General features: G+C 41.8%; 2 protein-coding genes across 5 annotated transcripts in view; one reads left to right on the top strand and one right to left on the bottom strand.

The window, feature by feature from the left end:
* PPP4R4 (protein phosphatase 4 regulatory subunit 4) overlaps positions 1-3846 on the bottom strand; it is a 59898-nt gene extending 56052 nt beyond the window's left edge. For all 4 annotated transcript variants that reach the window (XM_088539692.1, XM_088539691.1, XM_088539690.1 and 1 more), the window contains exons 1-2: positions 3724-3846; positions 3166-3239 (exon numbers count right to left, since the gene is read on the bottom strand). In XM_088539692.1, coding sequence (XP_088395818.1) covers positions 3166-3239; positions 3724-3840 — 191 coding nt within the window. In that variant the 5' untranslated portion in view covers positions 3841-3846. The remainder of the gene's footprint in view (positions 1-3165; positions 3240-3723) is intronic.
* Positions 3847-11714: 7868 nt separating this feature from the next.
* DDX24 (DEAD-box helicase 24) lies at positions 11715-24488 on the top strand. The gene is made up of 8 exons (XM_010212434.2): positions 11715-12460; positions 14900-15253; positions 16390-16543; positions 16932-17447; positions 19434-19509; positions 20139-20327; positions 22275-22404; positions 24243-24488. Exons 1-8 carry the CDS (start codon positions 11728-11730, stop codon positions 24476-24478), a joined length of 2388 nt encoding a protein of 795 aa, XP_010210736.2. The 5' UTR covers positions 11715-11727; the 3' UTR covers positions 24479-24488.
* The last annotated feature ends 2548 nt before the right edge of the window (positions 24489-27036 follow it).

The following is a 27036-nucleotide window of genomic DNA, read 5'->3' on the forward strand; positions in this document are numbered from 1 at the left end:
CTAAATGCTTAGATATCTCACTCTCCTTAAGCACCTAAATCCATTTGATTCCAACAGGAAGTTTATAAACATCCCTGACAACCTGGTCTAAGGGAGTCCAATTCCACAAAGACAGTCAAGGTTAATTGAGATTAGAACAAACAATAGCCCAATTTGCTACAACGTTCTTATTAAATCAGAACTTGCTCAGTTTAATTGCTGATTTAATTAAAACTGATTACTCTGAGCAACAATGATCTAAGGCTGCAGCCCATTCATGCTTATGTCATATTAAAGTGACTCTAGCCACCAAGAGGGCTAACTGAGCCCCTTCCTCTTGCCTGCACAACTGTTTACAGGTCCACAGAGTGAGCCAAATCAAGGAGCTATTTACTTGAAAACTAACCTATCAGTTTTCAGCTAGATCAATTCATTGGTTCAGCTCATCACATAGCTTGCTTAACAGCAGTACTGCCAGGAGAGAAGAAGAAAGAAAAAAGACAAAAAAAGCAGAGCCTGAAAGCAAAGTCATCCTTCAAAAACAAAACAAACAATCCCCCAAAACTCAAACATATATAGGCACGTGTTAGGATTATCAAAGTACAATTAGTTTAGTTTAAAATGTAAAACCAAAATATAGCAGGTAATGAGAAAAAAAGAGAAGGACTAAAACATATCCCTATGAAATAAGATCCCAATCAATATTAATATATCAATGTCCTTACTATATATTCAGTATATATATATATATAACAATAATGAAATGACGAGGAATTAAAATACATTTAATTCCTCCTCATCATACATATATATATATATATATATATATATATATATAAAGACATTAAAAAGAAAGAATGAACTGAGGAAATAACTATGAGGAATTAATACCTCCCTATCTGTACAGTATAAAAAGTGTAAGAAAAGGGTGGGAAAAATAAAAATAAAGCAGCAATTCAGGCACCAAAGACCTCAAACAGTAAATGCTACTAGAATGCTACCGCATATTCAACAAGCTAATATCATAAAGTTTAAGGGTGGGTAGGATGGGTTGGGGCTTTTTGGCAGGAAAGAGAAAACATACAAAAATGGCTAGGGGGGGGGTTATTCTTGTTTTTGTAGAGAATGAAGGCCATTGCAACATGAGGACTCTCTTTGGAGTTTCATATAAGCTAATTACAAATTATTGGTTTTGCCTTATCTATAAAATCTTCATTCTGTGTAACCCAGCTCCATTGTGCTGTAGAAGCAAGACTATTTTAAAGATATCCCCTTCAGTAAATTAAAAATCTCTACCTGGTGGATTAGGGCTACATAAATAAGTGATTATTAAGATGACAATGTGACACAACATGAAGTTTTTTTATACTCTTTGTATAGAGTATATAAGGCAAGAAATTTGGTTTCTGTTCTTGCTCTTGGGTTGGAGAGGGGGAGGCTTTGTTGAGGATATGAGTAAAACATCATCCTCTCCAAACTCAACATTAACACAGACACCATAACAATTCATTTCAATCCTGCTAAAGCAAATTTTATAGTGGGCTACTCAGGAAAGGCCGCATTCTATGGGATACTGTAGGACAATCCCACATAAGAGACGAGGTAAAAGAAGACAATGCATCTGTAAGAGAAAATGAGGCATGAAAAGACCAGGCTGACACTATTAAACAGGAAAAAAAAATGCAGGGGCATTACATTATAACTGATAAAAATATTGGGGAAAATGTGCATTTTTGCATTATATAAATGATAACTACCTGTGTTGCAGACAGCTTTTCAGCTCTGTTTGCTTATACTTCACTCAGCGTAGAAAAGGCAACGCACTATTGAACAGCAAAGGCTTCCACTGGATTAATGTATAAATATACCTGGATAATCACAGCAAGTGATTGCCTTGAGAAAAGCTTTCCAAGCAGAGATGAAACTACCTTTCAGCAATAAGGATTATAAAGAAGAAAAATAAGAACTTTATCACAAGGAAAACAATGTTATCCCCCCAGAACAGTTGTTCAGATAGAGGGAGAGTAGATGAGGATGTCATGAAGAGTTCAAGGCCAGGTGGAAAAGCAATTAGTAAGATGAAAAATGGGAAGTCAAACCTTTTACCCTTTAACCAAGCAATGATCCAGTAATAACATATTGCTGGAAACATGATCTTTAATTAGGAAAGGAGCAAACAGATCTGCTGCCATACAGAAAAAACATAATGAAGATGACCATGCTGATTACTGTGATACAGAAAACCTAAAACGATATGCAACCACACTGGTTTCTCTAGCTTTCCCTAGAGCCAAAGGATTACTTTGATTACAAGGACTATCTGCAGTAGTTAAGTAGTATCCACTACTTAATAAAGAAAAAATGGCATAAAACCCCCACAAAAAATCAGTATCAAAATACTGTATTTTTAACACTGAGGACAGGCATATGCTACAAGATCCCTGAAAGTAGCAGAATAAGCAAACTGGAAAGGAGCTGCAGCTGGTTCTCCAATTATGAAGCATTGTTTAAAAATGCATATTCAAATCAAAATCCCTCAGAACACTTGTACTCTCAGATATGACTTTTTCAGCAGAGTTGAAGGAGATCTGTGTTAGAAACGACCCAAACTTAAGCTATTCAAGTAACTGCAAATAGGTACTTTAAAGAGAAGGAAGACAAACCAGGACATAGATAAAAAAAATAAAATAGTATCTTCTACGGTATTTCCTTAAGACCAGGAAACTAATCTTTACATCTTCTTTCAGATAGCCCTAATGTATGCAGTATTCTCAGACAGCTGTTATCAGGCTGTTGTAACTGCCCATGCCCTAGGGTGAATATGAAGTCACCGAATGACTGCTCCTAATGTCAACACTAAAGGAATCAACTGCAGGGAAAAAAAGATGAAGTACAGCTCATTGTTGGTGAGGGCCATATTAGAAACTCAGCAAAGAGAGATTTGTACATCCACACAGGCATCCTATTCCATCCAAGTTTAACAAAATGACACTGTCTGTTTTTATCTTGTTATATATTTAGTGTAGCAAAAAGTATAAAACAACTACTAGAAAATAAATATAGGCAAGATAGAAATAATAAAAAAAAATGAAGATAGAAAATAAAAGGACTAAAGAGCAATAGCACAAAAATCTGTGTGTCAGCATGATGGTTAGCAGTGTTTCACAATAATACTTTAGGAAATACCTGAGTAGATAAACAGCCCTCTCAATATCATTGAGCTCTTCATCGACTGTCAGTCTTTCTATTTCTTCTGGTGTCTGTCAAGTGTGAAACAGAAATTATGAATTTACAATGCCATAATGCCATACTATTTCCTCATTTTAGTCTTCTTAAAATGACCCTTTCCTCCCCACGTTCAAGGATAGTTACATGAGTAATTTGAATTTCATCTTTGAAATCTCTAGCCAAGTATTTCAAATTCAGTCAAATACATCTTTCACAGGAACAAGATGGGACATAACAGAAGTAGCTTCATGTCAGACACTCTCATTATAAATCATTTAAAACACAGCAAAAACAAGTCACATATAACTTAAAGGTCTGAGTCTATATTTTTCAGCCTAACATTATTACACCGAAAATCCTAAGTCCCTGCTATACAGAGCCAGGATTGTATATCCCAGCAAAACTGCAAACGATCGTTAATATTCTGATGCTGTAAAATAAGCGGCCAGCTCAGCCGGCATCGCAGAAACCTCTCCAAACGGCTCTGAAAGCATCATTCAACCCCGGAGCATGTACCTTGAGGCTCCTGCGCACCGGCCGTTCTATAACAGTGAGTTCCTGCAGGTCTTCTATGTACCCAAACAAATTGCCTTGAGTAAAATCCATCCTGGCGAGGAAGATGATCGGATGCATGTACCGAGCCGAGCCCCGGCCGCCGCCGCGCCTCACATCGCCCCGGCGGCCGCCCCGCGCTCACTGCGGCAGCGGCCGCCCCGCCGACAAACTTTCCCCGGCCGCTGCGCGCCGCTCCGGAGCCAACTTTCCCCTGTCCGCGTTCGGGCGCGGGGAGGGGTGGCGGGACAGGCCGCCCCGGGAGGGCAGCTCGCCCCGCGCTCCTCGCGGCGGAGGCTGCGCGGGCGCCGCGCCCGCCGCGGGAACGAGGCAGGGAAGGTGGCAGGGAAGGCGGGAGGACGGCAGGGCCGCGCCGCGGTGCAGAGCGCGCCCGGGATGAACGCGGCGGCGGGACGGACCCGCCTGCAGCGCCCCCCGCCCGCCCGCGGAGCCGCCTCGCAGCCGCCGCCGAGCCGGTCGCCAGGGCAACGCGCCGCTACCGCGGCCCCGGCGGGGCAAAAGAGCTCCGCGAGCGCCGCGAAACGCGAGCGCGGCTGCCCGCGCGCGGCACGCCCCCCCGCCCCGCCCGCGGCCGTTAGCGCCGCGCGAGGCAGCCCACGGGCGCGGGGGCCGCCCACGGGCGCGGGGGCCGCCGCGGCACCACCCCCCGCGCCAGCCCCGTCCCGCCGCACGCAGCCCCCGCTGACAGGGGCGTCGCGCAGCGCAGCCGGCCCCGCCGAGCTTCCCCTTTCCCTCGCCGTGGGCAGCGCAAGGGGCTCCTCTTGCAACACCGTGGCCTCCCCGGGGATCCCATTCCAGCACCGTGGCCTCCATAGGGATCTCCTTTCACCCTTCCACAGCCATGGCTCCACAGGGATCGCCTTCCACAATGGCCTCTGTGGGCTCCCTTTCCACCACCATGACCTCCATAGGGAATCCTCTTCCAGGGGGAAGAGCCTCCACATGCCATAACCTCCATGGGGAATCTCCCTTCACCCTTCCACTGCCAAGGCTTCCACAAGGATCCCCTTCCTCCATCCTGGCCTCTGTGGGTTCCCCTTCCACCCCTGTGGCTTCCACAAGAATCCCCTTCCACTCCCACTGCCTCCATGAGCTCTTCCACCACTAGGGTCCCCACAGGGCCCCTTTCCACTGCCACGATGCCCTTGGCCTAAGGAGTGTTCCAGGAGACCTTCCCTGTGCCCCAGCCCACTGCCAGGGCTCTTTCCAAAACAGAATCACTCACAAGAAACCTGTGGTTTTATAAGCATAAAGCAGGTTACTCAATGAATGCTTTTAAAGTAATCCTAAAGTTGTAGGGTTTATTCAGTTTTAATCTTTTGACATACTTGGCAGTGAGTTTATAGTGAAGACTCATTTCTACTCCACCTTGTTCCTTACCCATCCTTTTCTAGGGCTTCAGGTGTCTACATTTTAGACACTACTCCAAAAAGCTTGTGATTCTTCCTTTAACTGTTACCCACTTCCAAAGAATTAATCTGTAAATGAAATTATTCACAGCGAACTTGAAAATACAGAAGGTCTCAATGTCTTGCAATGTCTAAATCCATTGGGATGTAAAAGACCTGTTTTGGAGGATACAGAAGGACCTGCCAAAAAAAGGGTTTCAAAGAAAGAGTGTGCACCCTGGGCTAAATGCTGGAGTTTTCTATGCAGTGGCCAAGTCTAAACAACAACAACAAAATCCGCTTTTTTTTCAGAAAAGAAAACAGAGAAAAGAGTAATACATTGAATCAACTCAAATTTTGTTTTTCAGCTTCAAGCAACTTTATAGCCTATTTTAGCATATAATCTTTAATAGAACATTTCATTTTTAAAATTTCATTAAATAAAGAAAATAAACATTTAATTCTATAATAAACATTTCCTTTTATTTCTTTTTTTAATATTGATTTAGTATTTCACAAAGCTGTAGTGCCTCCCTCCTACTGTTCACTATGAAATTCATGCACTGCGTAATCACAGTTCTGCCAGGACTCAGCACCCAGATTGAGTGTGTGGAAGTTGATTCAGTCTGTTTGCTATCACCAAGATGGCTCTTGCTGTTCGCCAGACCTTTCAGAAATGCAGCTTTGATCTTCCATCTAATACATACATTTCTGCCAATTTCCTTGCTTCATGCTTAAACCACTATCTCCTATCTTTCATTTTAGACCATAGTACTTCAGCTTCACTAGAAGCATGACTGAGATTTGTTTTTCAATTCACAATCTAGATAAAGTTCCTGATGTGGAAATGCTGCGTCAAGAAAATGAAACGGAGAAGAGCTGGTTTGCCTATAAGAGGTCTCATTCAAAGGTGGATGTTTTGTTAAAACTACTCTTCAAAAATAAACAAAATAACAAATGAAACCAGCCAAACAAAAAGGTACCAAAGACATCCAACTTCATAGGGAGACAAACGTGCAAGAATGTTAACCTAAAAGAACCCCACAGAAAAAACTATTTTAGAATAATTCTTGAAATGTGGCAAATTTCAGTAAGATAAAAAACATTATTTAGCAAAATTTCCGGTTTGTTGCTAAGAAACTGTTGCTCATTGTCCCATTTTCATTTGAAAAAAAAAAATGTTGTTCTTTTGCCGCTTCTGTCAACTCTTTGTACCAGCTATATAATTAAAAAGGTTTTCCCTAATTAATAAGGGAAAACACTGGAACGTACACATTGTGCTTTCCTCACCTGTGAACCATTCTCCAATATTCTTCCCTGTAATTTAGTAATCTCCAGTAAGATCTATGGCACAAAAAGGGTTTAAGATTATTTTATATGTGCATGAAGGTATCTCTTTTTTTTTAGGTTGTATGACATCTGTAAGATTACAATCACTGCATTTTTTTTTTTAAGAAAAATAAGCTCTCCTGTTACATCTAATCTGCTGTTCTACCTCCAAAAGCAGATAACAGCACATGCATGAAGACGGAGTAACAGCACCAAATATACAGCACTGTTTTCCTGAGACCTTCCAGCTATTTGTAAAACTTTTTATCTGGAGTAGAATTTAATTCTAAATATCTTTTTGAAGTTTAAGTGATTTTTAAATATTTTTGTCTTAATACACATCTCTCACCCACATTTACTAGCTTTTGAAGTATCCACATGAAAATATTTATTTACATTTTAGAAATCAAAACAATAGCAAAGTCTCAATATGTCAATATTAACTATGGAGACCTCTACAATATTATATGGGGAATCTTCTCAGCTCCTAACAAAGAGCAGGGAACCACAGAAATCTCTGGAACCCATTACATAAATTAACCAGTATTGGGCATGGGCCCAAGAGCTGCAGCTCCCTACTGTTTATATTGCCAGGATGGTCCCTGAGGCCAGCACAAATGCTCCCTAACTGCCCCTTCATTTGGGTCAGGAGTTAGCACCAATCCAGACAATATTTTTTTCCTGTAGAAAGTAAGGTTACAAGTGTCCTTTACAGGAGGGCAAGGGAGTTGTATGGAGGTGGTCACGCCAGCCTGCCTAAGAGCCAAGCAGCAGCACACAGTTCATATTCCCAAGACAAAGGGAGTCAATGCGTCCAGTTCCTTGCTATGACAACAGTGAACATTGCCAGTCATAAACAAGACAAACTCGATATTAAAACTAACCAGTTTTTGCCTTTGAGTATTCTTTACTCACTGGTTGCCATAGAAACTTCAGATTTACTACCTAAAATTACTGTTGGCCAGTTTACCTACTTTCTTCAAGTGCCAGCATTGTACTTTAAAGCATTTTTCCTTTCCTGCTATGTAAAGATGGCAGTCGCACCTCCTCTAAACCTGGGCTCAGCGAGCAAAGCTCAGCATTTATCCTCCCCTCACAAAGCAGCCTCTCGATCCTCCCCGTCACCGGGACTGGCCTCCTCCCACCTGCTGCAGTTCAGCCTTACCTCTCTTGAACTAAGGTGACCAGAGCTGTATGTAGTATTGGAGATAGCAGTTGCAGGGAAGCAGTGCCTTCTATGGAAAATGAATAGCTTCAGGAATTAGCTTACCAAATGTATGGGATTGGCAGCTCACACTTATCTTGTGATCAAATGATACATGAGGTTGTTCTCTTCCGCAGTCATCTAAAATGAATTAGCTCCTGAAATACAGTCTAAATTTCCAGTATTAGCCTTCACTGAGTAGTCCTGCACTTTCTATGATAAGTAAATTTCAACCCATTATTTCAGCCTCGAAGTCCTTTCAATCTGCATAATATCGTAATTCCCCTCTGTACTAATAACTTTGTCAGCTGCAAATCCCATACTGTGTCACAGTCATTAATGAATGTTTGAAATAAGTTTAGTTTACAATATTTAAGAAACTCCGTTAGTAATCTCCACCTACCCATCAATATACTTGATAGGTAGTCCATCAGCTTAGTCCACCAATATACACACCTGTGTGACCCCACAAACTAAACACCCATTTCCCTCCCCTCTTTAACCAATTCCTTTCACACCTAACAATTATCTCCTAATCCTTGTAATTTGCTCTATAAGAATCTTTTCTTATTTTGAAGATTTCTGGTTAGATTAGATCAACTAAATTTTCTCTTCCTGAAAAACCAGTTATCCTATCAAAACAAAAACAAAACGGCAACAAAAACAGAACACAAATAAAGACTAAATGACATAGACTAATTTTCCGTTAATTAACCAATACAGCACTTTATTTCATTCTCCTTTGTCTTAATTATTTTTTAAATTATTCTTTCCTTCGCACATTCTGAAGTACCTACTGTTCATCTAACTGCATTTGCAACTATTGTATATTTTTCCCCCATCTTAGGTATAGTCCTCTCCACTATTCTTTAGCTATACAGAGAGATCTTCACCTTGATCTATTTGTACTTGAAGAGGTCTTTGCTATTGTAACTGCAGTTGAACGTACCAATACTCTTAAAACACACACCTGGAAATTATCTTGTGCTGCTTTTCTAAGTCCATTAACTGAAGCAGCAGTGTATTTTTGATAAAACTTACTGTAAACCAAAAAAATGTGTTTCAGAAATCAGTAAGCAACTTAGTTGCAAAGTGACAAACAATCCCTCTTTCAAGGCTATTATTATTTTTATGGCTATATAGAAATACAGGATAGAACATAGAGAGAATATATTGCCACTTACTTATATGGGAGTATATTCTAGGACTTGTCATTTTGAGAATGATATTTCAGACCTTTTCAATTTAAGAACAAGGGTCTTCAGCTCAAGAGAACCAACATTTACCTTTCCTCCTCAGGACCAGGAGCATAGGCCTAATCTGACATGACAAAGAAAGACAGAAGACCAAATTTTACGGTCCACGAAGCAGAAAAGGCTTCCAGTAGCCCGCAGGCCAGTGACTGCATGTTTTTTTCCTGTGTAAAACTGGTAAGATTAATAGCAGTATAAATCATGATATAATTACATTGTTTTACTGGCAGTAGTGGCTATTAAAACTAATAGTTAAGCAGATACCAATCTACCCATAAAAGACAAAGAAAAGAGATATGCCAAAGAATTATGGGTTTGATTACTAAGTAAAAACTTACATCAGTTGCTCACATGCAGATTTAACATTCCTACTACTGAATTTAACTAGCAAATCACTGATCTCAAGATTAAATATATTGGTCAAAAGATCGCTAGCTTAACCTGCTTCAGGAGAAATCTTAGGAGAAATTACTTGCACTTCACACCTTTCTGGTATGTTAAATGCATCTAAAGAAGACTTGCAGAAAAAAAGCAGAATTCTGCTTTGCCATTGGCTTCTTGACCAACAGCTTTTTGCTGTTGGTAACAGAATTGCATTTACAGACTATAGTAGCCAATGTGCTGCTAGGACCCCACCAAGGCACACTTCTCATAAACACAGCACATAGAAGCTGCATCTCTTTGAGGTTTGATAGGCTGTGTGATAACTCAGGAAGATCAACAGTATCTCTCAAACTTAGCACACATTTAGCACCCTTGCTAAAGCCTTTTTCGAAGTAACTCAAAGTTAATGCCTCAAGTTCCCACCATGTCCAGATTGCAAATATACATGTCATTTTCAAATTAAAGTTTAGGTACTGTGATTCCATCCCTTAGTGCATAAATATAGAGCAGCATATATACTGATCAGGCAGTGTGAGCTGCATCCAAGAACGGATTTTTGGAGGAAAAGAACTCATAATACTCTCATGCCCTGCAAAAGTATTTCCGTAATTATATCTAAAAGCATAATTCAATATATTCTGATGAGCATTTACTCTTTAATTCTCTATTTCAAGACAGCTACAAACTCTGAAACCATGTAAGAAAAGATTAACTGCTAACTCACCTTTCCATTTTTTCCCCCATCTTAGGCCTTAGGAGCCCCAGATTAGGCCTTAACGCTACTGTATCAAATTCTGCTCCCTGCACTCACTTCAGGACTCCCATTGGTTTCATTTCTTAAAAAACACAAAGCATCAAATGCTTTTCAGCCTCGTTAACATTAGCACATGAATTGGAAGCAGCTCCTCGTGCCCCGCACTGGAAGATTTGCATTAACCAGGATGCCCCTGCAGCTTGAAAGTGTCCTTGAAAACATCTAACATGCTGATTTCCAACCTTTGTCAGAAGGTTACTAAATTAAAAAAAAAAAAAAAAAGTTTCCCTCAGAGGCACCAGGCACCTGCAGACACCACCGGGAACTGCGCTTGCTGCTGTAAAGCCTGAGCTCACAGCCCTGGTGCCCTCCCTTCCCCGCGCCGCAGGGCAGGGCAGGGGAGGCTGCTCGGCCCCGCTGCCGCCCCCTCCTGGGACACGCGAGACCCCCGCTGTCGCGGGAGCAGCGGCGGCCACGGGCCCCTCGGCCCCGAACTACGTTATTAGAGAAGAAAGGCAAGAACCAAAGGGCGAAGGCCACAGCGGCAGCTCCGGCCGCGGCGGGTAACGAGGCTCCTCCTGCGAGCGCGGCCGCACCTGGGCGCCCCTCCGCCCCCTCCCCTGGCGCCACAGCCCCGCCGCGCGCCCGGGCGCATGCGCGCGCCCCCTCAGCCCCGCCCCTCGTGACGCACGCTCCGCCGACGTGGGCGCCCGGCAGTGACGTCGGCCCGTCATGGCCGCGCGCGTGGGGGCGCACGTGGTGGGCGCCGGGGCTAGCGGCGGGCGGAGGCGGCCGCGGGGGCTGTGGTGAGTTCGCGGGAGCCGCGGGGGCCACGAGGGCTGTGGTGAGTTCGCGGGGTGGCCCCTGCGCCGCCGCCGCCTCCTCCTCCTCTCCGCCCCACAGCGCGGGTCTGCCGGCGCCTTGCGGGGTGGCCTCAGCGCGGCGAGGAGGACGGAGCAGCACCGGGGTTCCCGGCTGGGCCCGGTCCTGCCCGTGGCCACAGGCTGGAGTGCGCTGCGGTGGGGACGGGTCGTGTTTGCGGAATTGGGTTGGTTTGTGGTGCTAGTCCAAAAGTAAAACTTAACTAAAAAAGGCTAAGTGCGTAGTATAGTGGTTGGTTTTGGAACCTGTAGCCCCGAACTAGTCACTGTGTTTTCTGCAGTCAGCGGGGGAGCGTTGTGCTCATTCTTGCATCCCTTTCCCTCTGCCAAGGTATGAAGGCAGCACCCGTGAAGGTCTGTGCTCAAAGGCTTTGCCACTCTTGCGGATTTTGTTAATTCACCTTGCTGAAGTTTCAAATGCTGTCTCCATTTTATTATTTTCTTTGAGAGAGAGAGAAACAAATAACTGCTAAAATGTAGGCATAATTGCAAAATGTGGTTTAAAGAAATTAGTGCTAACTTATCAAATAAATTTCAGGGGCTGCCTACTGCGCCTGTTTTGAATACTGCAGAGTGGAAAATAGATGTTTGCCAACAATGCTGAAGGAGGAACAAAATGTAGATTTGCTCCTCTGCAGTTGTACTTAAGACCATTCATATTTACATTGCTGAGAAAGGGAAAATATGCTTTGCATTTCTCTTTGTTTGGATATCTTCAATGTAATTCTGATTATTTTGTTTTTTAAGGAAAAAAATGAAGGCAAAAAAGGAAAAGAAATTTCGACCTTCCTTTAAACTGAAACAAAAAGGAATTGAAGTACTAGGAAAATGGAAAAGTGTGGAAATTGATCCCAATCTGTTTGCTGATGAGCAGTTTAAAGACATAGTGTGCTTGGAGGAACTCACGGACTATAAATTGGTGAGTTCCTCCAAAGTAGGGAAAATAAAAGGGAAGAAGAGAAAGGCTGATAATGTTTCCGAAGAAGGGAACGAGGAAGAAGAGCCTGTCATCTCTCCCAAAAAGAGAAAGAAAAAGAAAGCTTTGAGTACCAGAGCGGTTACAAGCACAAGCGGAGATTCTAAAGGAGCAGAAGTGGATGTGCCAGCTGATGAAGAGGATGCATGTGAGGAAGTGGTGAAAGAGGAAAACCGTGAGGACCATGGACATGTGGCTGAGAATATATCAAGCACAAAAAATGCTCTAAAGAAGAAGAAAAACAAGAGAGTTAAACAGAAGGCTCCTCAAACTCAGGAATCTCTTTCATCAGTAACTACTTCTAAAAAAGTTAAAAATTGGACAACAAAAGTGTTGTCTGCCTCAGCTGATCACAAAGCTGATGTGTCTGCCTGGAAGGACCTGTTTGTGCCTGCACCAGTGCTGCAGGCCTTGAGTTACCTGGGGTTCAGTGCTCCAACTCCTATCCAAGCACTAGCCTTGCCTCCCGCCATCCGGGATAATATGGATGTTCTTGGCGCTGCAGAAACAGGTAGAGTTTGCAGTGTTCTCCTAGCGCGAAGGACATAGCCAGGGTTTTCATATGTAGGAAAAGAGCTTGTAGCTTCTACGTATTGTGTTCCCTGTAAAGGGGGTGTGTATTATGTTTGGTTTTATATGATACAGAATTTCAGTCCTTTCAAAGTATGATGTGGAAGTTCCTCTGAAGAAGATGGAGTAGTTGCTTAGAGCTGGGAATAGGAGATACTGGGCACAGAGCATTAGATATTGTAAACATGGCCTGTGCCTTTATTGCAGCAAAACGGGCCTTCATATTGCCTCCTTTTAGTTCTCTGCATGTGTGTGTTTGCCAATTGCAGTGATTCTTACTGCTTGTGCTTGAACATTAGTTTGTTTCATTAACTTTAAATTATATCTTGATTCCACTTTGTGGTCAATTCATGCTTTTCTCTTCAAGCATTGCTCACCTTAATGACTATAGTGGTGGCTTTGTTGTTACCTTAACAATAGAGTGAAAGGTGTGAACATTACTTTTCCTTTGAGTTTTTTTTTTTTTTTTCTGCTGCTGATACCTTTGAAGTTTTGTCTTCAGTACTAGTTCAGCATATTTGTCCCATAGAAAACTAAAAATAGGAAGCAGAATTGTGAAGCACAATAATTTGAAGTCATTTTGGCATTCATTTAATCTGTTCCGGTTGCCTTAACTCACTGCTTATCTTGTAAAGCCATTTATTGCTCTTGAACATGAAGGTATAGTAACTGATTTTAAGAAGATATGCAGTCGTTGCATTTTTATTTTAATTAGAAGCTAGGCTGATAAGATTAGAGAGCCCTACAGGGAGTGTTTGTAGAAAATGGAGCTGAAAACTTAAAGGATGCTTTTTTGTGCTGCAAAAAGGTGCCTTTTTTGGAGCACTGGAGCTTTTTCTGCAGAATGGAAAGTGCAGTAGCAGGATGTGCCCATCCATCTCTGCTGCTCTTCAAATTTTGCATAATCCTATGTTACTAGGACTGTGTTTTGCTCTCTTACTTTGTTCTTTTCCAAGAGAAATCAGTTACCTTCAGAGAGCCCAGAAGATCGTCGTGGTCCTGCAGAAACCTGAGGGCAGATGCAGACACTGGGAGCTGTTGCATTTGGGAGAAGCCTGTTAGGATCTCCTTGTGCTTGGCCTCAGGGAGGAAGGGAACTGAAACAGCTTCCCTTCTTCCCTCCCTGGCTAGCAGCACAGGGGAAGGTGACAAAGTCTGAATGTGGTAGCAATGGCCTGTTGGTTTTGTAGTATATCCAGCCACATCTTTTCAGTGCATGTGGCAACCCTGAACAACTAGTGAAGTTCTGGGCTAAAGTTCCAAATTATATATATCAGTAAGAGTCTAAACCAGTTTAAAAGATGTTAAATCAGTTTGAGCTGTAAGACCCATGGGTACCAAGATTTGCTTGCATGTTTGCACTAGCTGGATTGCACTACTTTCTGTGTAAGACCAGTACTGGTGCTTGTCTTAGTGGAGTTTCTGGTAATGCAACATTATTGTGGGTTCCCTTAAGGGGCCAGAATCCTGTTAGGTAAATGCTCTGCAAATGGAGAATATAAACTCTTCTGTTTCAAGTGTCAGAAGAGATCTCCCAGGCATGCAGAAAGATGGGAAAGAGACACAAGGGGACTTTGCAGCAGTACTGGTCAGGATTGTGGTACTGGGCACAGTTGTGAGCTGGACTTTTATGAGGACTTTATCTAGGGTTGATGTGAGGATTCACATAGTATTTTTGTTAGTGGCAGATAGTTGAGAGGGGGTTATGTGCCAGGGACATGACTCAGGTACCCTGTAACTCAAGGGAATTTACAGTGAACCCGTAAAATTATAATTAGAGGAGAATTTATCTTCTTTGAAATGCTCCTCCTTCCACCTCTAGCATGGATGCTATGTTTTAGATCAAATTTATACGTTTTCATTATTAAATCACCAGGTCTTTTTTTTTTTTTATCAGAGAAGTAGAGGATAAAGTAGATCAAAATATAACTTCTCAAAAGTGGTAAACACAATACTATAAATTGAAAATGGAGGTGAATCCTTCAAATACTTTTCAGTCTGCCCTTGTCCTCATTTACTGTTCCTTTATTTGGAGAACATTGATCAGAACTGTCAATTAGGGCATGGTATTCTCCTTACGGGCATACGGTTCTTTAAAAAGATCTTGGCTGCACCTATGACTTTTAAAAATTGCTTTCTGAACAAATTAATCTGCCTGACCTGCCAGAGATTGGAAAAATGCCTGTTCCATAGGAAATGTGCTGTTGATGACCTCAAGGAGCTATATAAAGGGAAGATGCTATTGCTTACTTTCTGATTTTGTAGGGATGACATCTTTCTAAAATCTGGTTTTACAAGCAGGATGTGATTAGTTGCTGTTTTTCTCTTCAAATAAATGTAATGTCCTGTCGGTGTGTAACTCTCTTGTTTTGTTTCTTAGGAAGTGGCAAAACACTTGCATTTGCAATTCCTATGATTCACTCTGTGCTGGAATGGCAAAAATCAAACAGCTTCATGAGGAAGAACGACAGTGAAGACAGAGAGTCCCGTGAAGAGGAGGATGAAATAGAAGAATTAACCCACGAACAGACGGAAGACAGTGGAGATGAAGGTGGTGCAACTTTCACAACAGGCCATGTGAAGTTGCCGAAAAATACTGAATTTGACTCTATGGACAAGACACAAACTCTTGGCTCCCATAGGAAGAAACCTCTTTTAGGCCTGGTCCTTACTCCCACAAGAGAATTAGCTGTGCAAGTAAAACACCACATTGATGCAGTTGCAAGATTTACAGGTATGAAGATCCCAAGGGCAGTGTCCCAGATTGTGCTGGGTTTGATTCTGAACTCTGATGTTGTGCCATGAATTGTGCCACAGTTTCTTTTGCATTAAATTAGGGTAGTTTTGAGGCAGTTACGATTCTTATTCCCTAACATTTGAGAAATGTAGTAAGACTTCTGAATGAAATGCAAATGGAAGTGTACAGGTGATGTGAGATACTGTTTTAAAATGTTTCTTCCAGCATGTTTGTGTTTGACTATTTGACTGTTCTTTTGGAAACACTGAATCAGTACTAGATACTCAACCACCAGTAACCTGATACACATAACTTTGTCCCAGTTTTAGATGATGCAAGATAAGAAATGATGCCCTAAATCTTAAGGACATTGGAAATTAATGACACTTTAAGGTATTGCTGGATTGTCTGACTTTTTTTATGAAAGTCAAGCTACAGCATTTCCACCAAGTAACAATGATGAAAGCATTCTGTCCTGCTGCACTTTTTTCCAAGACAGAAAGTCAGTGCAGCTGTTAGAATAAGTAAGGATTTGAAACTCTTTGAGACAGGGAGACCTGGGAAATAACTTTCCCCGTCTCCAACAGTAGTGATTGTGTAATTATTGAAGAGATCTTGCAGTGAACACCTTAAACACATCTTGCTTTGGCATTCAGACACCCTGCTGTGCTCATCAGTCTGTAGCTGATGACATGGCTAATTTTAACTCCTAGCCAAGAATAATCAATTTATGGTGGTATAGTTCTGATCTGTGCAATGCAGTTTGTATGTAAAAAATGTGCTGCTCAAGTGAAGTCTAGTTGCTATAATGGGAGAGGAAATGCATTTTGATGTGGACTTTGTCTCAAACTGTCTTTGAACAAATCCCTGTCTGAAAGCATGGGTTACACAGCTAACAGTGGTGAAGAAAAGTCTGAGCTAGCTCCAGTCTTGGAGGAATCAGGCGTTGTGGCCAAGAGTTCCTCAAAGGCCAGTGTGTTCTTTGAAGAAGTAGGGTGAAAGAAGCCATGGTGATATCTGAGATTCCACAAGTAGATGACTTCTAGTTCAGAAACAAATTGCTTACAGTTACTGTAGGGTCTCTGCACTACTCTGCAGATAAATTAATGAGACAAGTTATTTATGTCTTCTAGGCATTAAGACTGCCATTCTTGTTGGAGGCATGGCTGCACAGAAGCAAGAGCGTGTACTGAATCGGAAGCCAGAAATTGTCATTGCAACCCCAGGCCGTCTGTGGGAGCTGATTAAGGAGAGACACCCCCATCTCTCGAATCTTCGGCAGCTCAGGTAAAGGTGCCATCAGACTGACTGTGTGGAAAGAGTTGTGAGGTATCACTGACCACTGATTATGTTTATTTACTACTAAAATAATTTGGACTATGTAAGATGACTCTTTCTTTGCTAGAATATTTTATTGAAATTTACAGTGGTTATGTTGATAGAGAGAAATGCTAATTGGAGACATTAACAAAAATCTCATTGTTACATGAAAAAGTGATTTTTTTCGTTAAGAAATGTGGAAGGCTACTGTAATTACCCAGGCATACCTGGTGTTCCTTTGGGCTTAATATGCAGAACTGCTCTTATGTCTTTAGCAGGAAACGTTCTTTTGAAGATGATCGGATTTATATTTATTTACACTACTCTATTTGTACTGTATGTCTTTATTCGGCAGGTGCCTTGTGATCGATGAAGCAGACCGAATGGTTGAAAGAGGTCATTTCTTAGAGCTCTCTCAGTTGCTGGAAATGTTAAATGATTCACAATATAACCCTCGACGTCAGACATTTGTTTTTTCTGCCACACTGACTTTGGTCCATCAAGCTCCCACAAGAGTTTTACAGAAGAAGAATGCTAAAAAGATTGACAAGAAGACTAAACTAGAAATGTTAATGGAAAAAGTAGGAATAAAGGGCAAACCCAAAGTGATAGACTTGACAAGGAAAGAGGCCACCGTTGAGACTCTCACAGAAACCAGAATCCACTGTGATACAAATGAGAAGGACTATTATCTCTATTACTTCCTCCTCCAGTATCCGGGGAGAACCATGGTCTTTGCAAACAGCATAGACTGTATAAAACGACTCAGTTCTCTTCTCACCATCTTAAATTGTGATCCTCTTCCTTTACATGCCAACATGCACCAGAAGCAAAGGCTAAAAAATCTGGAAAGGTTTGCTGAGCGAGAGGTGTAAGTTGACTTTCTGCTTCCTAGTGCAAACTAAGACATATGGAAGGATGAGAGATGAAGAGGGGTAGGAAATAGCTGAGTTGGAGGAGGAGTGGGTTTGGGGAGTTGGCTGGGGATGCCTGTCTGGTTTATGAGCCCAGGTTATTCTTCTTAAGGATGACATTCCACAGGATTATTGAAGAGAAGTTATAATGAGCAGTGGAGGGCCACCAGGATGCCTGAGGAGCAATTGCTCTGTGAGTAGAACCTGGGGCAGCTGGGCTTTATATAGTCTGGAAAAGAGAAAGCTTTAGGGGCACCTAGTAGCAGGTGCAATTATCCTAAGAAAGGCTATCAAGAAACCAGGCTTTTCAAGGGTTGATGCATGGTAGGAGGATGAGAGACAGTGGCTGTCAAAACCAGAGAGGTTCAGACTGGATATTCAAAGAAACTTTGTGGAGACAGCCAAGCACTGAAGCTCTTGAGGTCCTTTTTGACATGAATTACCCTATGTTATCATATGATGGCTCATTCCTGCTGAAGGAAGTGTCCCCTGCTCTCCTGTCAGCTATGTGCTTATACAACCATCCTGTGCTTCTCCTGTGCTTGCTCTCACTTGCTTTTTCTGTAGATTGATTAATTTCACTAAATCATGAGAAGACCATCAGGCGATTTGCTTTTTGCTGCATTACGTTGAGCAATGTGAGAGAAGGGACTGTTGAGCATTGCAGCAGCTGCGGACTTGTGGGTCTGCCCAGGCAGGGGCCTGCCCTGCCATTTGCAAAGTTGTTGTTTCATGCTGGTGTTGGAATGGCCTTTGGGGTGCAAATTTCTGGCCCAGTGTTATGCAACCAGAAGCTTTAGGGCGTAATACTGCTCCATAGGTACTGAGTGCTGTTCTGTTGCATTAGAATTTGTTTGTACCTCAGTAATAGATCTAGGCAGAGAAAAGAGATAGGATTTCTATGATCAATAGGCATTATCTGTTAGCAAAAGGTGGTGTTGATAGCCTTGGCCTAGGCCAGGCAGGTCATTTTCACATCTACAAATTTTTCAAGATGTGAAGAGATTGTTCTGTCTATCACAGTCTCCTTCAGAATGCAAGTCATAGACTTTTTTTTCCACTTATTTCTGCTTTGAACCTTGTAGCTGCAGGGTATGCAGTCAGGTGTCATAAAATCTTGAATGTCTGCTATGTACAAGTAACTCTCAGTTACTAGCAGACTCTTTAAAACAAATTGTTGCATACCCTAGGGAGAGTCTTATCTCTGTAAAAGACTTTATACGAAAGAATGACTTTTTTTGAGAACTCATTCATTTGTATGGGGTGAGGGAAGCCCTAATTGTCAAAACAGAATCTCCACTTGTATTTCTAGCTTTTAGTTAATAGAACCTTTTAAGGTGAAACTTGATAGAAGGCATTTCAGCACAAACAAATCATTAGTTAAATCCCTAATCTAAATGACATGGTAGTTTTTGTTTGTTTGTTTGTTTTTGGATAAAACATGTAATAGCCCCTGTGTCCTGCTGAAAGATCAACTGATCAACTGCATCATCCCTTGTACAGTCATGTCAAATTGATGAGATTTTAAACCTGGCCTTGGGCAAAACTCTGAAAAATGACCATAAGGGAAGCACAGTTCCCTGCTGAGAAGTGGGATTAGGTCATCCAATAGTGCTTCACACTAATTCCTGTGAGCTGAGAGAGACAAAAGCACAGGAAAACAGAATCCTGCGAGGTAGTGAGTTCAATTATTGGAAGCAGAATAAAATTGCAGAATTTATGATTTATATAATTTCTTTAAGAGTTGCTGTTTTAAGATTGTCTCTGGTGTAGCACTGGATATTGCTTTCTGTAGTGGCAAGCAAATAGCTTCTAGCAGGTGAGGCAGCTCAAGTCTGTTTCTTAAACTGTTGTAGTAGAATTCAAGGTCACTCTATCTTATGGTCTTTGGCAGATGGTTTACTCTTATATTTTATGTTTGTTAAATGTTATCCCTTTCTCAGCTGTGTCCTCCTGACAACGGATGTTGCAGCTCGTGGTCTTGATATCCCTAATGTGCAGCACGTCATCCACTACCAGGTTAGATACTTCCAATGTTTTTGCTTTTACTATTCTGGTTGTGAACCCTCCTCTTGCTGATGCAAACCCTATACCCTCTAAAGCTGTGATTGTCCTACCTATATAAATTGCATATAGAGATTTAATCCTATTTTATTTTAACTGCCCCATAGCGCCTGTTTTAAGGATTTCACTGCTGCAGTGACTGTCACTGGTGGGTTATGTTATGCATGTTATAAATGCACAGTCATATGAGAAGCAACTTGATAGATACAGTTCTTCCTGCTTTTGACATCTCTTATTTTTCTTTGATATCCCCAAGAGTCAAATGACTCACACCTACACCTGTAATCTGAGGACACACTTTTTTTTTTTTTTTTTCCTGTTTTGCAAATGAATTGCAGAAGGTCTGAAGTGAGGAAAGGCTCAACAGAGGTTATGCACAGATGAGCAAACCAGGGCACTCGGTGTCTCTAGACAGTATCTTCCATTCTTACGTTCAGCTCTGTTATGCACAGTATATATACATGTATATATAAAAGACAGTTTATCAAAAGGTCTGAGAATATCTGAGGATATCTTTGCCAAAGCCTGATAAGCTGCTGTTAACTTCTCATATTCTGTTTCCTGACATGTCTGAATATTCGCAGGTTCCTCGTACATCCGAGTTGTATGTACACAGAAGTGGCAGAACAGCCCGAGCTGCCCATGAAGGCCTTAGCTTATTATTGATTGGTCCTGATGACCTAATCAATTTTAGGAAAATTTATAAAACCCTGGAGAAGAGTGAAGAGGTGCCGTTCTTCCCAGTTGAAACCAAGTACCTGACTTCTGTAAAGGTAATGAAAAAACAGTCAAAGTAGTAGTTGCTTTACTCAAATTAGAGCCTTTCTCCCATCATGTCTTTTTCAAGTTTCAGATGAAATTACTTTTCAGGATCTGGATTTGAAATTCAAATATATCACGCTTTACCTTTTTCTTAGTAATGTTTGTGATTTCTTCTCAATAAATGGGTTCTGACATAAGCATCATCTACATTTCCCTTCAGTGTTGTTACATAGCGTTTCATATGGTTGGATTCCCAGCTGCAGTACAGGGAAGTGAATATCTGTACTCTATTTTGTACAGTTAGTCATTAAAGTTCCTGTACCAATGATGCCACAGCAGCCCTGTCAGAACCAGATGTTCCCCTTTTATAGGATACTGGCTGCATTAGGAAGAATTTACTCTGTCATACAGTGATTCATAAGATAATGTAAATAAACAATGGCTAGGACTTCCAAAACAATACACAGCATTCCTGCTTCTTGCATAAGAGGACATTTCAAATCTCAGCATCAGTCTTTAATAGTTTTGGTGACAGCAGCCATACACAAATGGGCATATTTAGGTGTTGCATTAGAAGAGAAGCTGGCTGGGGATGGAATATATAAATATTGTGCTGCCTTCTAAAACAGGAAGATAAACAAGCATTTCCACAGTCGTTTTTTTCTCAGTAACATCAGAGGTTTTTTCCCCTTTCCCTACTTACCCCTCCCCCACTTGTGTCTGATCACTAAAACAAATCTGTTCTTCTGAGACTGTTTCTTCAAAGGTCTCTTCCATGCCTCTTGATGAGTAGTTCTTGGCTCTTATCACACACTAGCAGTTTGTGGGTGGATAAATATTGTTTCCATACTTGTGTCTCATATCCTCAGAGCGGTCCTTTTGCCCGCAACGAATCTTTGCAATTGCAATTACAGCCTTTGGGCCTTCCCCCTGGGTCAGCTCTCATTTACTCTTGGACTTGCACTTAATCAAAAGCCATGGCAGTTGACACTAATAGTGCTGTTGAGTCTTAATGTCTGTTCCATTTGCACACTCCTTCTCTGACTCTGCACTCCTCTGTTCCGCTTAGAAAAAAAATGCTGAAGGAGGGACCAAAATTGGACCCAATTTTAGAAAGGTGAAAGCACTGTTTAAAAGATCTTGCAGGGATCCAAGAAGAACTGACTGACAGCATGTTATTAACCAACTCCAAGTTTAATTTCTTCTGTTTCTGCTGTTTAGTCTTCCTGACTGTTCTGTATGTTACTATGTAGCACCTGATTATTCAGTGAAGGTGTCTTGCACCCTTGTGTAAGGCAAGCTCCAAGCAGCAGAACTTACTGCTGGCTTGATTACCATTTACTGTCAGTGAAGGTTTTCTTTCCTTGATGGACTAGTGATTTAAGGCAACTTGGCCTAGCTGGAAGGCTGCAGATCAGATTCAGGTTGCTGGACATCTCTATTCAACCTGAAAGCAGCTGGGAAGACAGACAGGACGTCTTGACCTGTGCCTGATCATGGGCAGGTGTGTTTCTGAAAACATGAATAGCTCCTTCTGTATGGCCTGCAGGAACTTAATTCTTCAGAGAGTTGTGAAGCTTGTGGCTGACCCTGTTGGTAAGGTAAAGACCCAGCTGTACAATGGAATTACATTAGCTTGAAAATGAATAATATCTGAACTGTGATTTGCACCTGGTGTCTCTGAAGTGCCGATTCCTTTAGCATTTAGGCATGTTTAGTCATTGAATTAACTTAAAAGTCAGATTCTAGCCAGGCTCTGAAGCAGGAAAACATTTAGCAAGCAATGACATCTGCTTTTATGTAGGGGTCTGCTAGCACAGTGGTAGGGATCAGTCAAGAGTGTCTCTACGAGGCTGTAACATCAGCTGCTTTGTAATACAAGCTCTTAAACTCTGATCCTACAGAAGAGCTGAGCATTTGAATCTACCCAGGATGCCTAAAACATGTTTTTCTTGCAGGAACGTATGAACTTGGCACGGCAGATTGAGAAAGTTGAATTTTTCAACAGTCGGGCAAAGCAGCATAACTCCTGGCTCCAGCAAGCTGCCGAGGCTCTTGAAATTGATCTTGATGATGACGTCCTTATGGGCAAGTAGAAATGCTTGGTTATGGGTATGCTTAGCTGGTCCTGTGGCCCTGGTGTCCAGAAGAAGCCTTCCCCTATCTAAAACATGCAGGAGGAGTGTTGTTACTCAGTAGTAGGTGTCATTGCTTGTGTTTTCAGGGTGATTGTGTGGTAGGTACTTGAGCAACTGAGGGAGTGAGGTGTAACAATTCTGGCAAGTCACAGACAAGTCCACATGGTGTGGGATAAGAACTGCTTAAATTCTGGCAACGAGTTGGGGATAAACTAACAGCTTGGTATGTCGTATTTGAGTCTTACTCCTTCTGTGTCCAAAGAAAATAAAGATTTTTTCTCCTCTTCTGCCTACCCCTTCTGCCCTCCAGTCAGGCAGCAGGATGGGACCCTGGCAGCTCTGGGCATGAGAACATCCAGGAAACACTAACACTTGACAAAAATCCTCAGAGCCTTATGTGGGTTGGGTTGTGCAATCTAAATGACCAATATATATGTTCAACATGCCACCTGAATCCTCGACTATTTGAGGTATAATAATTATTTGTATCTTAAAATGAAACGTTCTGTGGGCTGTGCAGTAGCCTGCATGGCTGTATAGGACCCTTGCTGCCCTGCCTGTGGGTTGAATGCTGTGAAGGTGTGCACTGCTCCCTAGGTGAACTATGAAATGCTACATTGGGTGCTAATACTGGGAATCAAAAGGATTTGAAGGCTGAAGGGACTGCTGCCCAGGTCATGTCAGCTAAAGCTGCCATTATGCTTTTAGCTGCAGAATACACAGATACCTTAATTTTGAACCATGTGTTTGTTTTTTTTTCTCTCTCTGCTCATGGCTGGGTTAGCTGGTTCCAGACCCCTGTCCAAGCAAGCACCAGTCTGTGCTCTATCCAGACTGTTAGGAGTGCTCTCTCTCAGATAACAAGCTCTCTGCTTGTTTTTCCATACCTGTGTTTCCATACTCTGGAGATTCTGTGCTTTGAGATGGATTTCAAAACTGCACCTCCTCTCCAAGTGTGTTGTGGCTTTTGACTTAGGCATTTTGTAATTGCTATCCAGAATCTTGCCAGCTTCTTGCTTTAAGATTTGAGTAAATCTTAACTGAGTGATCTCCAATTTTTCCATAGCTTGCTGCAGGCAAATAAAAATCTCAGTCATGCTCACCATGAATTAAATGCAGCTTATACTTCTGAAATGGATTTAATAATGTCCCTTCAATATATAGGACAGCAAACCTTGATTCCATCCTTTCTCTCATATTCAGGCCTCTGATCACATTAACTGCAGCCTTTTCCTGCCTTGTTTTCCTCCTCTGCTCATTCTCCTCCTCTGATATGAAACATGAGCACCTCAGTGTTTTTCATATATGCTTGATAAGGAGGAAAAGGTTACTGTTTCAGTTCTGCAGATGCTAAAATGAAGCATGTGCGAGGTAACAACCTTCATACAAAACTCCTGCCGGGGGCAGGAGCTCTTAGCTTTAACTACTGGGGTCCCATTTCCTTTTCTTCCTAAGTCTTTGACTCTCAAACCAGAAGAGAAATGGAATGAGTTACCAGAAAAATGTCAGCTAGGGCTTAGTTATTCTGTAGTCAGTATTCTTCTTGACCTTGTTTTTCTGTGAACACCCTAAGTGACTGGCAAGAGTCATCAATGATTGATGCTGTGTTGAAGCTGAATGTTCTTGAGAGAGAGAGAGAGAGAGAGAGAGAGAGAGATGGAGAGAGAGTTGAGACTAGTATCTGCTTCTTAAAAAAAAAAAAAAAAAAAACTGTGAAAATCTGTGAAACAGGTTGATACAAATTCTTATTTTGTGGTAACACTCTGTACCTTTGGTTTCTCTCCAAAGGAGGAAAAGCTACTGAGCAAGAAGAAAGCCAGAAGCAAAAAATGCTGAAGGGAATGAAAAAGCAACTAAAGCATATGCTATCCCAGCCCCTGTTTAAAGTCCTTATGAAAACCAAGTACCCAACACAGTCTGGAAAACTACTCCTGCCTCAGCCATCAGTAAGCAATTCAGAAACTGCTCTGGGTACCATATCAAAACAACAAGCCAAGAAGAAGAAATCAATAAAACTAAATTAGATAACTGATCGAGATCATCCAGTGTGATGGAAGATGGGAAAATCCATATCAAGGCTGCCCATGCTTGTGCAAGAACATCAGAAGGCCAGAAAGCGTGGTGCAGGAGGACAGTGCCTGTGCCTTGGCATGGGTTTGAATGTAAATGTCACTGTTACAACATGCAGTTTGTAACTATTGATTCTTGTCTTGGATCTTGGGTGCGGAGAGTGAAGGGTTATCTTTTCACAGGATTTTTGGGGGGGAATTTTTTTTCTATATCCTCTATATTAATAGAGGATGATTAGTTTGGGAATTGTTCTGTTAATTGGATCTTTTTATAAGATGTGTAAAAAGTTAATGGGCAAAATTAATATCGGACATATTCTAGTGGTATAACTGCATTTGTATTTTAATCATGTCGAAGGAGGGAGGGAGGCTGTATACAGGGGTCAGTACAATGTGAGCTGATGTTAGTGGGAGGTTTATCCTTTACAGCACCCAGTTCGGTGAGAAAAGCAAATACAGAGATTGTTGCCAGGCTTGCTTGTTACCAGCAAGCCTATATTTTATATTTACCTAGTTAAGGTAATCTATGCCAGACATCCTTCTACCCTGGAAAAACTTTTCCATTATGATATTATTTCTCTGTACTGCTCTCCACTGGGTCCAATTCCAGTAGCCCTATGTTGATGCATTTTTGAACATGCGAAAAAATTCAGGCTGGCTGCAGACCAGGACTAACCTTGGGAGACTTCCTGCGTTCTTCTGTTAATTAATATTTGGAGTTAAGTCTATATTTGAAAACATGTTAGAATTACAACCTTTATTTTAATTGAAAAGATGATGTTACTATGAAATGTCACTTTTGAAATGTTCTTCCTGATGATTATGCTTTTTAATAATTTTTACCTAACCAGTGCAGGTAATTGTTAAAATGCTTTAAAGTTGATCAGAAAAAAATATGTATTTTAAATTTTGTATATCTACTATAAAACAGAAAGCTTGTCTGCTCTTTTTTTTTTTTTTTCCAAATAGACTTCTGAATTTCCTCTTCGAATAGCTCATGTGCATTGCACTTAGCAGAAAAGAAGGAGCAATTTAAGGGAAAGGCACCCAACAGCTGAGACACAGCAGTGGGGTCTGTGACAGTGAGACCACAGGGACCCTTGACCTGCCAGCTCTAGATGGGGTGAAGTTTTTGTATCTTGAGTATGGAAACAATGTGCCCTGCCAAGAGGCAGCAGTTTACCCAGCTAGTCAAAGAAATTTGGTGTCGGAGCTGAGTGTCCTTTTCAAACATTTGCTTGTTGTGGGAGAACATCAGCTTTTTGCTCTTCCATCCTTGCACCTAATTGAAGGCCCCCTCGCTTCCCCCTCCCCGCCTCTTGTATGCCCAGGGGCTTTTCTTGTGCTTGCTGCTTTTCTGCCCCCTGAGGAAGAGCTGTGCCCGTTTAATCACAAGCGTTACCAAGTTTAGGCGACTCCTTGCAGTACGCAGCTTGTTCCATGCCCTTTAGGGTAAAAGGGGGTCAGTTTAAGAGAGGGAAGGAGGGTAAAGGGACAAGGAGAAAGTGTAAGATCCTGATTCTTTGGCCGTGTGAGAACAAGACACAATTTTGGAGTTACTGTAGCATTTTAGAAGACAAAAGCATAAATTTAAAGAAAACTCACTGTAAAGAAAGTCGCAAGAAAGAACATAGCAAAAGCAAGCATGTCCCTACTCATTATTACCTCTTTATCTATCATTTTAATCACATTTGCACATTATGGAAAGAAAGCTTAATGTTTCTGTGTCCATCAAGCTATTGAAGATTGAGCCTTTCCTGGATCTTATGTATTTATGCTTGAGATGCTTTAGACAAAGTTGAGGCTGGATCCCAGCACTAGAGTTCTGCATTCCCTCCCTTATCTGAAAATCTGCCTAAGACACTTTTGACAATTTATAATTCTGTGCAGGGGAGAAGTGTCTCTGGCGATCACAGCCAGCAACTGAACTGGGGGGTGGTGAGGGTTTTGTTACTGCATTGCTGCTGTTCAGTTGCTCAGATGGTTCTGTTTCCCCATGCTTAACAGTCTGATTTTTCTCATGCCATGGCTCTGGCACGCATGCGCTTTCTTGCGAAGTTTCCTCCTGGACTGAACATGATGCTTTCCTTCACTTTATCCATGCTTGTCTGTGGCGTGTTCTGCTGCTGGTTTTCCTCTGCTCTCCCTGTTGCCTTCAGCCTGTGTTGTCGCTGCTTGATCTGCTGATGCTGCACCCCACAGGAGTTCAAGCAGAGCCTGGACCCTATAAATATCTCTGCATCCTAAAAAGGATACTGGCCTAGCGCTCTGAAAGCCCTCTTGTAGCTGCCTGCTTTCCCCTCTCCTCTTGCCAGGATACTGGACCCCCTGAGTCTCCTACCTAGTTTTTTTAAGAGAAAAACTAGGTTTTTGCTTTTTTAAAGATAATTTTCAAAGCTATTTTAAACTAGTAACTGCCAAATATTGCTAGTTAACAGCAATTTTCCTTACTGTTGGAAATGTGAACTACGTTGCTGCAGGAAGAGGGGAGGAAAGAAGAGTATGTTTTCTGC

The sequence above is a fragment of the Tinamus guttatus genome, unplaced genomic scaffold, assembly GCF_059628265.1.
Source record: "Tinamus guttatus ecotype Peru unplaced genomic scaffold, ASM5962826v1 Tinamus_guttatus_pri_ptg000048l, whole genome shotgun sequence".
Lineage (NCBI taxonomy): Eukaryota > Metazoa > Chordata > Aves > Tinamiformes > Tinamidae > Tinamus > Tinamus guttatus.